The sequence below is a fragment of the Zeus faber genome (genome assembly GCF_960531495.2).
Source record: "Zeus faber genome assembly, chromosome: 18".
NCBI lineage: Eukaryota > Metazoa > Chordata > Actinopteri > Zeiformes > Zeidae > Zeus > Zeus faber.
Genome location: NC_137210.1, coordinates 21,553,336 through 21,569,556, shown reverse-complemented (window position 1 = coordinate 21,569,556; position 16,221 = coordinate 21,553,336). Strand labels below are relative to the sequence as shown.

At 44.2% G+C, this 16,221-nt stretch overlaps 2 protein-coding genes across 6 annotated transcripts in view; both read left to right on the top strand.

Annotated features, from left to right (window-relative positions):
* col6a3 (collagen, type VI, alpha 3) overlaps positions 1-16,221 on the top strand; it is a 98,891-nt gene that overhangs the window by 57,964 nt on the left and 24,706 nt on the right. The window contains exons 1-5 of one of the 5 annotated variants that reach the window (XM_080019351.1): positions 12,394-12,533; positions 12,769-13,365; positions 13,528-14,124; positions 14,346-14,945; positions 15,170-15,751. The exons of the other annotated variants lie outside the window; for them this stretch is intronic. Of the exons in view, the coding sequence (XP_079875477.1) occupies positions 12,485-12,533; positions 12,769-13,365; positions 13,528-14,124; positions 14,346-14,945; positions 15,170-15,751 (2,425 nt within the window). The 5' untranslated portion in view covers positions 12,394-12,484. Of the gene's footprint in view, positions 1-12,393; positions 12,534-12,768; positions 13,366-13,527; positions 14,125-14,345; positions 14,946-15,169; positions 15,752-16,221 lie in introns of those variants that run through there. 5 annotated transcript variants of the gene reach the window in all.
* Positions 250-12,356, top strand: LOC307244332 (collagen alpha-3(VI) chain-like; the record flags this gene model as incomplete). Its single annotated transcript, XM_080019481.1, has 16 exons — positions 250-487; positions 929-1,525; positions 1,749-2,348; positions 2,487-3,086; positions 3,322-3,636; positions 4,078-4,674; positions 4,898-5,497; positions 5,636-6,253; positions 6,471-7,067; positions 7,227-7,823; positions 8,047-8,646; positions 8,785-9,384; positions 9,620-10,216; positions 10,376-10,972; positions 11,196-11,788; positions 12,342-12,356. The coding sequence occupies 16 exons, from the start codon at positions 250-252 to the stop codon at positions 12,354-12,356; spliced, it is 8,361 nt and encodes a 2,786-aa protein (XP_079875607.1).

Sequence of the window (16,221 nt, the reverse complement as noted above, 5' to 3'; positions counted from 1 at the left end):
GTATGCCAGCAAAGCTCTATGTGTTCATCAAAGGGAAAGAGATATTTTTCTTCAGGAAATAGGGCAGCGGATGTACATATATATTTTTTATAATTATTCTCAGTTGCCGATTGATCAGCGGTCACCATATTTGCTGTGATTACTGATGTTTTGTATTTCTATGTTTTCTCAGTTGACCATGAAAGTGCCAGAAAGGATGTAGTCTTCCTTTTGGATGGTTCTGATGGCACAAGGAATGTATTCCCTGCCATGCGGGAGTTTGTTCAGAGAGTGATTGAGAAACTTAATGTGGGAGAAAACAAAGACCGTGTCTCTGTGGTTCAGTACAGCAGAGAAGCAGAGGTCCATTTCTATCTGAACACATACAACACGAAAGAAGATATTCTTGACACAGTGAGGGGCCTTAGACACAGAAGAGGCAGACCGCTCAACACCGGGGCAGCCCTCCAGTATGTCAGAGACAACGTGTTCACAGCCTCCTCTGGAAGTAGGCGCCAAGAGGGCGTTGCTCAGTTAATGATTGTGTTGAGTGGAGGGCGATCTAGTGACAATGTGGATACACCAGCCTCAACCCTCAAAGAGAATGGGGTCTTGATATTGGGCATCGGAACCAGAAATTCTAGCATCGAGGTTCAGCGAATTGCCTCTGATCCTAGTTATGCCCAGTCTGTGTCTGACTTTTCTGACCTCCCTAATGTGGAGCAGCTACTCACCTCATCTCTAAGCCATGTAGCTGTTGGGGTGACACCCAGAACCCCAACATTGATAGGTAAGATACAATATTCTCTGATATCCTCATATATATACATACAGTGTATAGGAGCATACATTTTTGTGATGAGCTATCATATTTTGTGGTTATTTTCAAAGCACACGATAATAGCCGGCTCAACCTCATTCTATTTCTCATTTCTGATCCTCCCAATAGACCAAGGAATAACCAAACGAGATGTAGTATTCTTGCTGGATGGTTCTGATGGTACAAGTAATGGATTCCGTTCCATGCAAGATTTTGTTCAGAGAGTGGTGGAGAAACTTAATGTGGGAGAAAACAAGGACCGTGTCTCTGTTGTGCAGTACAGCAGGGATGCAGAGGTCCATTTCTATTTGAACACATACAACACAAAACAAGATATTCTTGACACAGTGAGGGGTCTTAGACACAGAAGAGGCGGACCGCTCAACACCGGGGCAGCCCTCCAGTATGTCAGAGACAACGTGTTTACTGCCTCCGCTGGCAGCAGGCGCCTCGAAGGTGTTCCGCAGATGCTGATCCTGATTAACGGTGGACGGTCTTTTGACGACGTAGATACCCCGGCCTCTGCTCTTAAAGATTTGAGAGTCTTTGTGTTTGGAATTGGAACAAGGACCTCTGACAGTGGAGAGATGCAGAGGATCGTCTATGACCCTAGTTATGCTTTGTCAGTGGCTGAGTTCAGTGATCTCCCCAATGTTCAAATGGAGCTGTCCTCTGCCATGACCACTGTCATAGTGAGGTCCACCCCCATGACACCAACAGTAATAGGTAAGATATTGATTCACTGGAAAAGACCCTTAAAGGCTTTGAATTTGTTCCCAAATGCAATATTTGCATGGGTTGGGATGAAATAATTAATTAGAAAAGATAACATAATATTTGATGGTTCCTGATTAAGATTTCAGCAAAATCAAAATGGAATTAATAATACATCTGTCCGTGGTACAATTGAATATGTTAATAATCTTTGCCTCACATTGATATTTCCTAGTTGATCGCCACCTTCCCAAAAGGGACATTGTGTTCTTGCTGGATGGATCTGATGCTACTCAAAGTGGATTCCCAGAAATGCGTGACTTTGTCCAGAGAGTTGTTGAGACACTCAATGTGGATGATAGCAGAGATCGTGTCTCAGTGGTTCAGTATAGCAGGGATGCAGATGTCCATTTCTATCTGAACACATACAACACAAAAGGAGATATTCTTGACACAGTGAGGGGTCTTCGACACAGAAAAGGCAGACCGCTCAACACCGGGGCAGCTCTCCAGTATGTCAGAGACAACGTGTTTACTGCCTCGGCTGGAAGCAGGCGCCTCGAAGGTGTTCCGCAGATGTTGATCCTGATCAACGGTGGAAGGTCTTTTGACAACGTCGATACCCCAGCCTCTGCTCTTAAAAAGTTGGGCATCTTTGTGTTTGGAATTGGAACAAGGACCTCTGACAGTGGAGAGATGCAGCGGATCGTCTATGACCCTAGTTATGCTTTGTCAGTGGCTGAGTTCAGTGATCTGCCCAATGTTCAAATGGAGCTGTCCTCTGCCATGACCTCTGTCATAGTGATGTCCACACCCATGACACCAACAGTAATAGGTAAGATAATGATTACCTGAAAAAGACCCTTAAAGGCTTTGAATTTTTCCCTAAATATCAAAGTGGAATAAATATGACATTTATCTATAATACAATTAAATATGTCAATAATCTTTGCCAAACATTTATATTTCCTAGTTGAGCGCCACCTTCCCAAAAAGGATGTTGTGTTCTTGCTGGATGGATCTGATGCTACTCAAAGTGGATTCCCAAAAATGCGTGACTTTGTCCAGAGAGTTGTTGAGACGCTCAATGTGGATGATAGCAGAGATCGTGTCTCAGTGGTTCAGTACAGCAGTGATCCAGCTGTCCAATTCTATCTGAACACATACACAACAAAGAGTGAGGCACTTGCTACTATCAGGGGCCTGAGACACAAGGGCGGAAGATCCCTGAATACAGGAGCAGCCCTCCAGTACTTGAGGGATAATGTGTTCACTGCCTCGGCTGGAAGCAGGCGCCAGGAAGGAGTTCCACAGTTACTCATTGTGCTAAGTGGCGGAAGGTCCTCAGACAGTGTTGATTCCGGCGCTTCTGCTCTTAAAGGGTTGGGAGTCTTGACCTTTGCAGTTGGAACAAGACACTCTGATAGAAAAGAACTGCAAAATATATCCTATAAACCCAGTTATGCTTTGTCTGTCTCTGACCTCAATGACCTTCCCAGTGTCCAACAGCAGCTTCGATCCTCCATGGAATCAGTGACTATTGGTGTTGTTCCAGAGTCCCCCACAGTTTTAGGTACGTTCCCAAGGATGGGTATTTGTGGGCCAGACAAGCTCAAAGATTTGTAATAACAGTTGGGTATGCCAGCAAAGCTCTATGTGTTCATCAAAGGGAAAGAGATATTTTTCTTCAGGAAATAGGGCAGCGGATGTACATATATATTTTTTATAATTATTCTCAGTTGCCGATTGATCAGCGGTCACCATATTTGCTGTGATTACTGATGTTTTGTATTTCTATGTTTTCTCAGTTGACCATGAAAGTGCCAGAAAGGATGTAGTCTTCCTTTTGGATGGTTCTGATGGCACAAGGAATGTATTCCCTGCCATGCGGGAGTTTGTTCAGAGAGTGATTGAGAAACTTAATGTGGGAGAAAACAAAGACCGTGTCTCTGTGGTTCAGTACAGCAGAGAAGCAGAGGTCCATTTCTATCTGAACACATACAACACGAAAGAAGATATTCTTGACACAGTGAGGGGCCTTAGACACAGAAGAGGCAGACCGCTCAACACCGGGGCAGCCCTCCAGTATGTCAGAGACAACGTGTTCACAGCCTCCTCTGGAAGTAGGCGCCAAGAGGGCGTTGCTCAGTTAATGATTGTGTTGAGTGGAGGGCGATCTAGTGACAATGTGGATACACCAGCCTCAACCCTCAAAGAGAATGGGGTCTTGATATTGGGCATCGGAACCAGAAATTCTAGCATCGAGGTTCAGCGAATTGCCTCTGATCCTAGTTATGCCCAGTCTGTGTCTGACTTTTCTGACCTCCCTAATGTGGAGCAGCTACTCACCTCATCTCTAAGCCATGTAGCTGTTGGGGTGACACCCAGAACCCCAACATTGATAGGTAAGATACAATATTCTCTGATATCCTCATATATATACATACAGTGTATAGGAGCATACATTTTTGTGATGAGCTATCATATTTTGTGGTTATTTTCAAAGCACACGATAATAGCCGGCTCAACCTCATTCTATTTCTCATTTCTGATCCTCCCAATAGACCAAGGAATAACCAAACGAGATGTAGTATTCTTGCTGGATGGTTCTGATGGTACAAGTAATGGATTCCGTTCCATGCAAGATTTTGTTCAGAGAGTGGTGGAGAAACTTAATGTGGGAGAAAACAAGGACCGTGTCTCTGTTGTGCAGTACAGCAGGGATGCAGAGGTCCATTTCTATTTGAACACATACAACACAAAACAAGATATTCTTGACACAGTGAGGGGTCTTAGACACAGAAGAGGCGGACCGCTCAACACCGGGGCAGCCCTCCAGTATGTCAGAGACAACGTGTTTACTGCCTCCGCTGGCAGCAGGCGCCTCGAAGGTGTTCCGCAGATGCTGATCCTGATTAACGGTGGACGGTCTTTTGACGACGTAGATACCCCGGCCTCTGCTCTTAAAGATTTGAGAGTCTTTGTGTTTGGAATTGGAACAAGGACCTCTGACAGTGGAGAGATGCAGAGGATCGTCTATGACCCTAGTTATGCTTTGTCAGTGGCTGAGTTCAGTGATCTCCCCAATGTTCAAATGGAGCTGTCCTCTGCCATGACCACTGTCATAGTGAGGTCCACCCCCATGACACCAACAGTAATAGGTAAGATATTGATTCACTGGAAAAGACCCTTAAAGGCTTTGAATTTGTTCCCAAATGCAATATTTGCATGGGTTGGGATGAAATAATTAATTAGAAAAGATAACATAATATTTGATGGTTCCTGATTAAGATTTCAGCAAAATCAAAATGGAATTAATAATACATCTGTCCGTGGTACAATTGAATATGTTAATAATCTTTGCCTCACATTGATATTTCCTAGTTGATCGCCACCTTCCCAAAAGGGACATTGTGTTCTTGCTGGATGGATCTGATGCTACTCAAAGTGGATTCCCAGAAATGCGTGACTTTGTCCAGAGAGTTGTTGAGACACTCAATGTGGATGATAGCAGAGATCGTGTCTCAGTGGTTCAGTATAGCAGGGATGCAGATGTCCATTTCTATCTGAACACATACAACACAAAAGGAGATATTCTTGACACAGTGAGGGGTCTTCGACACAGAAAAGGCAGACCGCTCAACACCGGGGCAGCTCTCCAGTATGTCAGAGACAACGTGTTTACTGCCTCGGCTGGAAGCAGGCGCCTCGAAGGTGTTCCGCAGATGTTGATCCTGATCAACGGTGGAAGGTCTTTTGACAACGTCGATACCCCAGCCTCTGCTCTTAAAAAGTTGGGCATCTTTGTGTTTGGAATTGGAACAAGGACCTCTGACAGTGGAGAGATGCAGCGGATCGTCTATGACCCTAGTTATGCTTTGTCAGTGGCTGAGTTCAGTGATCTGCCCAATGTTCAAATGGAGCTGTCCTCTGCCATGACCTCTGTCATAGTGATGTCCACACCCATGACACCAACAGTAATAGGTAAGATAATGATTACCTGAAAAAGACCCTTAAAGGCTTTGAATTTTTCCCTAAATATCAAAGTGGAATAAATATGACATTTATCTATAATACAATTAAATATGTCAATAATCTTTGCCAAACATTTATATTTCCTAGTTGAGCGCCACCTTCCCAAAAAGGATGTTGTGTTCTTGCTGGATGGATCTGATGCTACTCAAAGTGGATTCCCAAAAATGCGTGACTTTGTCCAGAGAGTTGTTGAGACGCTCAATGTGGATGATAGCAGAGATCGTGTCTCAGTGGTTCAGTACAGCAGTGATCCAGCTGTCCAATTCTATCTGAACACATACACAACAAAGAGTGAGGCACTTGCTACTATCAGGGGCCTGAGACACAAGGGCGGAAGATCCCTGAATACAGGAGCAGCCCTCCAGTACTTGAGGGATAATGTGTTCACTGCCTCGGCTGGAAGCAGGCGCCAGGAAGGAGTTCCACAGTTACTCATTGTGCTAAGTGGCGGAAGGTCCTCAGACAGTGTTGATTCCGGCGCTTCTGCTCTTAAAGGGTTGGGAGTCTTGACCTTTGCAGTTGGAACAAGACACTCTGATAGAAAGGAACTGCAAAATATATCCTATAAACCCAGTTATGCTTTGTCTGTCTCTGACCTCAATGACCTTCCCAGTGTCCAACAGCAGCTTCGATCCTCCATGGAATCAGTGACTATTGGTGTTGTTCCAGAGTCCCCCACAGTTTTAGGTACGTTCCCAAGGATGGGTATTTGTGGGCCAGACAAGCTCAAAGATTTGTAATAACAGTTGGGTATGCCAGCAAAGCTCTATGTGTTCATCAAAGGGAAAGAGATATTTTTCTTCAGGAAATAGGGCAGCGGATGTACATATATATTTTTTATAATTATTCTCAGTTGCCGATTGATCAGCGGTCACCATATTTGCTGTGATTACTGATGTTTTGTATTTCTATGTTTTCTCAGTTGACCATGAAAGTGCCAGAAAGGATGTAGTCTTCCTTTTGGATGGTTCTGATGGCACAAGGAATGTATTCCCTGCCATGCGGGAGTTTGTTCAGAGAGTGATTGAGAAACTTAATGTGGGAGAAAACAAAGACCGTGTCTCTGTGGTTCAGTACAGCAGAGAAGCAGAGGTCCATTTCTATCTGAACACATACAACACGAAAGAAGATATTCTTGACACAGTGAGGGGCCTTAGACACAGAAGAGGCAGACCGCTCAACACCGGGGCAGCCCTCCAGTATGTCAGAGACAACGTGTTCACAGCCTCCTCTGGAAGTAGGCGCCAAGAGGGCGTTGCTCAGTTAATGATTGTGTTGAGTGGAGGGCGATCTAGTGACAATGTGGATACACCAGCCTCAACCCTCAAAGAGAATGGGGTCTTGATATTGGGCATCGGAACCAGAAATTCTAGCATCGAGGTTCAGCGAATTGCCTCTGATCCTAGTTATGCCCAGTCTGTGTCTGACTTTTCTGACCTCCCTAATGTGGAGCAGCTACTCACCTCATCTCTAAGCCATGTAGCTGTTGGGGTGACACCCAGAACCCCAACATTGATAGGTAAGATACAATATTCTCTGATATCCTCATATATATACATACAGTGTATAGGAGCATACATTTTTGTGATGAGCTATCATATTTTGTGGTTATTTTCAAAGCACACGATAATAGCCGGCTCAACCTCATTCTATTTCTCATTTCTGATCCTCCCAATAGACCAAGGAATAACCAAACGAGATGTAGTATTCTTGCTGGATGGTTCTGATGGTACAAGTAATGGATTCCGTTCCATGCAAGATTTTGTTCAGAGAGTGGTGGAGAAACTTAATGTGGGAGAAAACAAGGACCGTGTCTCTGTTGTGCAGTACAGCAGGGATGCAGAGGTCCATTTCTATTTGAACACATACAACACAAAACAAGATATTCTTGACACAGTGAGGGGTCTTAGACACAGAAGAGGCGGACCGCTCAACACCGGGGCAGCCCTCCAGTATGTCAGAGACAACGTGTTTACTGCCTCCGCTGGCAGCAGGCGCCTCGAAGGTGTTCCGCAGATGCTGATCCTGATTAACGGTGGACGGTCTTTTGACGACGTAGATACCCCGGCCTCTGCTCTTAAAGATTTGAGAGTCTTTGTGTTTGGAATTGGAACAAGGACCTCTGACAGTGGAGAGATGCAGAGGATCGTCTATGACCCTAGTTATGCTTTGTCAGTGGCTGAGTTCAGTGATCTCCCCAATGTTCAAATGGAGCTGTCCTCTGCCATGACCACTGTCATAGTGAGGTCCACCCCCATGACACCAACAGTAATAGGTAAGATATTGATTCACTGGAAAAGACCCTTAAAGGCTTTGAATTTGTTCCCAAATGCAATATTTGCATGGGTTGGGATGAAATAATTAATTAGAAAAGATAACATAATATTTGATGGTTCCTGATTAAGATTTCAGCAAAATCAAAATGGAATTAATAATACATCTGTCCGTGGTACAATTGAATATGTTAATAATCTTTGCCTCACATTGATATTTCCTAGTTGATCGCCACCTTCCCAAAAGGGACATTGTGTTCTTGCTGGATGGATCTGATGCTACTCAAAGTGGATTCCCAGAAATGCGTGACTTTGTCCAGAGAGTTGTTGAGACACTCAATGTGGATGATAGCAGAGATCGTGTCTCAGTGGTTCAGTATAGCAGGGATGCAGATGTCCATTTCTATCTGAACACATACAACACAAAAGGAGATATTCTTGACACAGTGAGGGGTCTTCGACACAGAAAAGGCAGACCGCTCAACACCGGGGCAGCTCTCCAGTATGTCAGAGACAACGTGTTTACTGCCTCGGCTGGAAGCAGGCGCCTCGAAGGTGTTCCGCAGATGTTGATCCTGATCAACGGTGGAAGGTCTTTTGACAACGTCGATACCCCAGCCTCTGCTCTTAAAAAGTTGGGCATCTTTGTGTTTGGAATTGGAACAAGGACCTCTGACAGTGGAGAGATGCAGCGGATCATCTATGACCCTAGTTATGCTTTGTCAGTGGCTGAGTTCAGTGATCTCCCCAATGTTCAAATGGAGCTGTCCTCTGCCATGACCTCTGTCATAGTAATGTCCACCCCCATGACACCAACAGTAATAGGTAAGATAATGATTACCTGAAAAAGACCCTTAAAGGCTTTGAATTTTTCCCTAAATATCAAAGTGGAATAAATGTGACATTTATCTATAATACAATTACATATGTCAATAATCTTTGCCAAACATTTATATTTCCTAGTTGAGCGCCACCTTCCCAAAAAGGATGTTGTGTTCTTGCTGGATGGATCTGATGCTACTCAAAGTGGATTCCCAAAAATGCGTGACTTTGTCCAGAGAGTTGTTGAGACGCTCAATGTGGATGATAGCAGAGATCGTGTCTCAGTGGTTCAGTACAGCAGTGATCCAGCTGTCCAATTCTATCTGAACACATACACAACAAAGAGTGAGGCACTTGCTACTATTAGGGGCCTGAGACACAAGGGCGGAAGATCCCTTAACACAGGAGCAGCCCTCCAGTACTTGAGGGATAATGTGTTCACTGCCTCGGCTGGAAGCAGGCGCCAGGAAGGAGTTCCACAGTTACTCATTGTGCTAAGTGGCGGAAGGTCCTCAGACAGTGTTGATTCCGGCGCTTCTGCTCTTAAAGGGTTGGGAGTCTTGACCTTTGCAGTTGGAACAAGACACTCTGATAGAAAAGAACTGCAAAATATATCCTATAAACCCAGTTATGCTTTGTCTGTCTCTGACCTCAATGACCTTCCCAGTGTCCAACAGCAGCTTCGATCCTCCATGGAATCAGTGACTATTGGTGTTGTTCCAGAGTCCCCCACAGTTTTAGGTACGTTCCCAAGGATGGGTATTTGTGGGCCAGACAAGCTCAAAGATTTGTAATAACAGTTGGGTATGCCAGCAAAGCTCTATGTGCTCATCAAAGGGAAAGAGATATTTTTCTTCAGGAAATAGGGCAGCGGATGTACATATATATTTTTTATAATTATTCTCAGTTGGCGATTGATCCGCGGTCACCATATTTGCTGTGATTACTGATGTTTTGTATTTCTATGTTTTCTCAGTTGACCATGAAAGTGCCAGAAAGGATGTAGTCTTCCTTTTGGATGGTTCTGATGGCACAAGGAATGTATTCCCTGCCATGCGGGAGTTTGTTCAGAGAGTGATTGAGAAACTTAATGTGGGAGAAAACAAAGACCGTGTCTCTGTGGTTCAGTACAGCAGAGAAGCAGAGGTCCATTTCTATCTGAATGCATACAACGCAAAAGAAGATATTCTTGACACAGTGAGGGGTCTTCGACACAGAAGAGGCGGACCGCTCAACACCGGGGCAGCCCTCCAGTATGTCAGAGACAACGTGTTCACAGCCTCCTCTGGAAGTAGGCGCCAAGAGGGCGTTGCTCAGTTATTGATTGTGTTGAGTGGAGGGCGATCTAGTGACAATGTGGATACACCAGCCTCAACCCTCAAAGAGAATGGAGTCTTGATATTGGGCATCGGAACCAGAAATTCTAGCATTGAGGTTCAGCGAATTGCCTCTGATCCTAGTTATGCCCAGTCTGTGTCTGACTTTTCTGACCTCCCTAATGTGGAGCAGCTACTCACCTCATCTCTAAGCCATGTAGCTGTTGGGGTGACACCCAGAACCCCAACATTGATAGGTAAGATACAATATTCTCTGATATCCTCATATATATACATACAGTGTATAGGAGCATACATTTTTGTGATGAGCTATCATATTTTGTGGTTATTTTCAAAGCACACGATAATAGCCGGCTCAACCTCATTCTATTTCTCATTTCTGATCCTCCCAATAGACCAAGGAATAACCAAACGAGATGTAGTATTCTTGCTGGATGGTTCTGATGGTACAAGTAATGGATTCCGTTCCATGCAAGATTTTGTTCAGAGAGTGGTGGAGAAACTTAATGTGGGAGAAAACAAGGACCGTGTCTCTGTTGTGCAGTACAGCAGGGATGCAGAGGTCCATTTCTATTTGAACACATACAACACAAAACAAGATATTCTTGACACAGTGAGGGGTCTTAGACACAGAAGAGGCGGACCGCTCAACACCGGGGCAGCCCTCCAGTATGTCAGAGACAACGTGTTTACTGCCTCCGCTGGCAGCAGGCGCCTCGAAGGTGTTCCGCAGATGTTGATCCTGATTAACGGTGGACGGTCTTTTGACGACGTAGATACCCCGGCCTCTGCTCTTAAAGATTTGAGAGTCTTTGTGTTTGGAATTGGAACAAGGACCTCTGACAGTGGAGAGATGCAGAGGATCGTCTATGACCCTAGTTATGCTTTGTCAGTGGCTGAGTTCAGTGATCTCCCCAATGTTCAAATGGAGCTGTCCTCTGCCATGACCACTGTCATAGTGAGGTCCACCCCCATGACACCAACAGTAATAGGTAAGATATTGATTCACTGGAAAAGACCCTTAAAGGCTTTGAATTTGTTCCCAAATGCAATATTTGCATGGGTTGGGATGAAATAATTAATTACAAAAGATAACATAATATTTGATGGTTCCTGATTAAGATTTCAGCAAAATCAAATTGGAATTAATAATACATCTGTCCGTGGTACAATTGAATATGTTAATAATCTTTGCCTCACATTGATATTTCCTAGTTGATCGCCACCTTCCCAAAAGGGACATTGTGTTCTTGCTGGATGGATCTGATGCTACTCAAAGTGGATTCCCAGAAATGCGTGACTTTGTCCAGAGAGTTGTTGAGACACTCAGTGTGGATGATAGCAGAGATCGTGTCTCAGTGGTTCAGTATAGCAGGGATGCAGATGTCCATTTCTATCTGAACACATACAACACAAAAGGAGATATTCTTGACACAGTGAGGGGTCTTCGACACAGAAAAGGCAGACCGCTCAACACCGGGGCAGCCCTCCAGTATGTCAGAGACAACGTGTTTATTGCCTCGGCTGGAAGCAGGCGCCTCGAAGGTGTTCCGCAGATGTTGATCCTGATCAACGGTGGAAGGTCTTTTGACAACGTCGATACCCCAGCCTCTGCTCTTAAAAAGTTGGGCATCTTTGTGTTTGGAATTGGAACAAGGACCTCTGACAGTGGAGAGATGCAGCGGATCGTCTATGACCCTAGTTATGCTTTGTCAGTGGCTGAGTTCAGTGATCTCCCCAATGTTCAAATGGAGCTGTCCTCTGCCATGACCTCTGTCATAGTGATGTCCACACCCATGACACCAACAGTAATAGGTAAGATAATGATTACCTTAAAAAGACCCTTAAAGGCTTTGAATTTTTCCCTAAATATCAAAGTGGAATAAATGTGACATTTATCTATAATACAATTAAATATGTCAATAATCTTTGCCAAACATTTCTATTTCCTAGTTGAGCACCACCTTCCCAAAAAGGATGTTGTGTTCTTGCTGGATGGATCTGATGCTACTCAAAGTGGATTCCCAAAAATGCGTGACTTTGTCCAGAGAGTTGTTGAGACGCTCAATGTGGATGATAGCAGAGATCATGTCTCAGTGGTTCAGTACAGCAGGGAACCAGCTGTCCAATTCTATCTGAACTCATACACAACAAAGGACGAGGCACTTGCTACTATCAGGGGCCTGAGACACAAGGGCGGGAGACCCCTTAACACAGGAGCAGCCCTCCAGTACTTGAGGAATAATGTATTCACTGCCTCTGCTGGAAGCAGGCGCCAGGAAGGAGTTCCACAGTTTCTGATTGTACTAAGTGGTGGAAGGTCCTCAGACAGTGTTGATTCTGGCGCTTCTGCTCTTAAAGGGTTGGGAGTCTTGACCTTTGCAGTTGGAACAAGACACTCTGATAGAAAAGAACTGCAAAATATATCCTATAAACCCAGTTATGCTTTGTCTGTCTCTGACTTCAATGACCTTCCCAGTGTCCAACAGCAGCTTCGATCCTCCATGGAATCAGTGACTTTTGGTGTTGCTCCAGAGTCCCCCACAGTTTTAGGTACGTTCACAAGTATGGGGATTTGTAGGCCAGACAATCTAAAAGATTTGTAATAACAGTTGGGTATGCCAGCAAAGCTCGATGTTCTCATCAAAGGGAAGGAGATATTTTTCTTCAGAAAATAGGACAGTGGATGTACATATTTATTTTTTATAATTATTCTCAGTTGGCGATTGATCCGCTGTCACCATATTCGCTATAATTACTGATGTTTTGTATTTCTATGTTTTCTCAGTTGACCATGAAAGTGCCAGAAAGGATGTAGTCTTCCTTTTGGATGGTTCTGATGGCACAAGGAATGTATTCCCTGCCATGCGGGAGTTTGTTCAGAGAGTGATTGAGAAACTTAATGTGGGAGAAAACAAAGACCGTGTCTCTGTGGTTCAGTACAGCAGAGAAGCAGAGGTCCATTTCTATCTGAACACATACAACACGAAAGAAGATATTCTTGACACAGTGAGGGGCCTTAGACACAGAAGAGGCAGACCGCTCAACACCGGGACAGCCCTCCAGTATGTCAGAGACAACGTGTTCACGGCCTCCTATGGAAGTAGGCGCCAAGAGGGCGTTGCTCAGTTATTGATTGTGTTGAGTGGAGGGCGATCTAGTGACAATGTGGATACACCAGCCTCAACCCTAAAAGAGGATGGAGTCTTTCTATTGGGCATCGGAACCAGAAATTCTAGCACTGAGGTCCAGCGAATTGCTTCTGATCCTAGTTATGCCCAGTCGGTGTCCGACTTTTCTGACCTCCCTAATGTGGAGCAGCTACTCATCTCATCTCTCAACCGTGTAGTTGTTGGGGTGAAACCCGGAACCCCAACCATGATAGGTAAGATACAGTTTTCTTTGATATCCTCAAATACTGTATACATACAGTGTATAGGAGCATACATTTTTGTGTTGAGCAATCATATTTTGTGGTTATTTTCAAAGCACACGAAAATAGCATGTTCAACCCTATTCGATTTCTCATTTCTGATGCACCCACTAGACCAAGGATTAACCAAACGAGATGTAGTATTCTTGCTGGATGGTTCTGATGGTACAAGGAATGGATTCCGTTCCATGCAAGACTTTGTTCAGAGAGTGGTGGAGAAACTTAATGTGGGAGAAAACAAGGACCGTGTCTCTGTTGTGCAGTACAGCAGGGATGCAGAGGTCCATTTCTATTTGAACACATACAACACTAAAGAAGATATTCTTGACACTGTGAGAGGTCTTAGACACAGAAGAGGTCGACCGCTCAACACCGGGGCAGCCCTCCAGTATGTCAGAGACAACGTGTTTACGGCCTCCGCTGGCAGCAGGCGCCTCGAAGGTGTCCCGCAGATGTTGATCCTGATTAACGGTGGAAGGTCTTTTGACAACGTCGATACCCCGGCCTCTGCTCTTAAAAAGTTGGGCATCTTCGTGGTTGGAATTGGAACAAGGACCTCTGACAGTGGAGAGATGGAGAGGATCTCCTATGACCCTCGATATGCTTTGTCAGTGGCTGAGTTCAGTGATCTCCCCAATGTTCAAATGGAGCTGTCCTCTGCCATGACCTCTGTCATTGTGATGTCCACACCCATGACACCAACAGTAATAGGTAAGATATTGATTCACTGGAAAAGACCCTTAAAGACTTTGAATTTGTCCTTAAATGCAACATTTCATGTCCAGGGATTAAATAATTATTTGAATAGATAACATAATGTTTGATGGTCCCTGATCAAGATTTCAGCAATATCAAAAGGGAATCAATGTAAAATTTGTGTATTATACATTTAAATATGTTAATAATCTTTGCCAAACATTGATATTTCCTAGTTGAGCGCCACCTTCCCAAAAGGGACGTCGTGTTCTTGCTGGATGGATCTGATGCTACTCAAAGTGGATTTCCAGCAATGCGTAACTTTGTCCAGAGAGTTGTTGAGACGCTCAATGTGGATGACAGCAGAGATCGTGTCTCAGTGGTTCAGTACAGCAGAGATCCAGCTGTCCAGTTCTATCTGAACACATACACAACAAAGAGTGAGGCACTTGCTACTATCAGGGGCCTGAGACACAAGGGCGGAAGATCCCTTAACACAGGAGCAGCCCTCCAGTACTTGAGGAATAATGTATTCACTGCCTCAGCTGGAAGCAGGCATCAGGAAGGAGTTCCACAGTTACTCATTGTGCTAAGTGGTGCAAGGTCCTCAGACAGTGTTGATTCCGGCGTATCAGCTCTTAAAGGGTTGGGAGTTTTGACCTTTGCAGTTGGAACAAGACACTCTGATAGAAAAGAACTGCAAAATATATCCTATAAACCCAGTTATGCCATGTCTGTCTCTGACTTCAATGACCTTCCCAGTGTCCAACAGCAACTTCGATCCTCCATGGAGTCAGTGCCTATTGGTGTTGCTCCAGAGTCACCCACAGTTTTCGGTACGTTCACAAGTATGGGCATCCGTAGGCCAGACAAGTTAAAAGTAGTTTGGTATAACAGCAAAGCTCTATGTGTTCATCAACGGGACGGTGGTATTATGCTTCATAAAATAGTGTAACAGCAGTACATATTTCCTTTTTATATTTATATACCATTGGCGATTTATCAACAGTCACCCTTTTTGCCCTGATTCCTGATGAATTGTATTTCTATGTTTTCTCAGTTGACCATGAAAGTTCCAGAAAGGATGTAGTCTTCCTTTTGGATGGTTCTGATGGCACAAGGAATGGATTTCCTGTCATGCGTGACTTTGTTCAGAGAATTGTGGAGAAACTTAATGTGGGAGAAAACAAGGACCGTGTCTCTGTTGTTCAGTACAGCAGAGAAGCGGCGGTGCATTTCTATCTGAACACATACAGCACTGAAGAAGATATTGTTAACACAGTCAGTGGACTAAGACACAGAGGAGGCAGACCACTCAACACAGGCGCAGCCCTCCAGTATGTCAGAGACAACGTGTTCACGGCCTCCTCTGGAAGTCGCCGCCAAGAGGGCATCCCTCAGTTATTGATTGTGTTGAGTGGTGGGCGATCTAGTGACATCATTACTGGAGCCTCCTCTGGTTTAAAAAATGTTGGAGTTCAAAGCATTGGCATTGTCATCAATCATCTCGACACCCGCGAAATGCAAATAATCACTTCCAATCCACAGCTTGTTTTAACAGCAAGAACCTTTTCAGATTTGTCAAGCTTGCTTTCTGACACCATGTCATCCATTTCTAAAGCCTCACGTCATGGGTTTTCAGGTAATGGGCTTTTATTTTTCACTTTTCTCTGATATAACGTTACTCTTTATCTATATCGCAAATTGTAATCTGTTTTTCTAACTATAAGAGAAATTTTATCTGAAATGTTAATGGAATACCTTGGTTTGCACTCATTTTCCTGAGTTACCTCGTATGCCTACCTTCAATCTTCAATCTTCAACCTTCAATCACGACCACATGAAGATCCACATTTTCTTTACATTTTATCAGCCAATTATAAGAGGAATGGTGACGACAACCAAAGTATTTTGCTGCTCTTATAAGCTTACGATAATTCCTAACTCCTTATTCCTTCCTTTTTCCTTTTGTCTTGGACAGCTCTCTTGATCTATTTCCTATCCCTTCATATGCCTTGCATCTTGAGACAACAGAAGTTGAGAACCTTTCAAGCCTTTCAGCTTTTTTTCAACACCACATGCATATTACATTTGACATTGCTTTCTATTGTC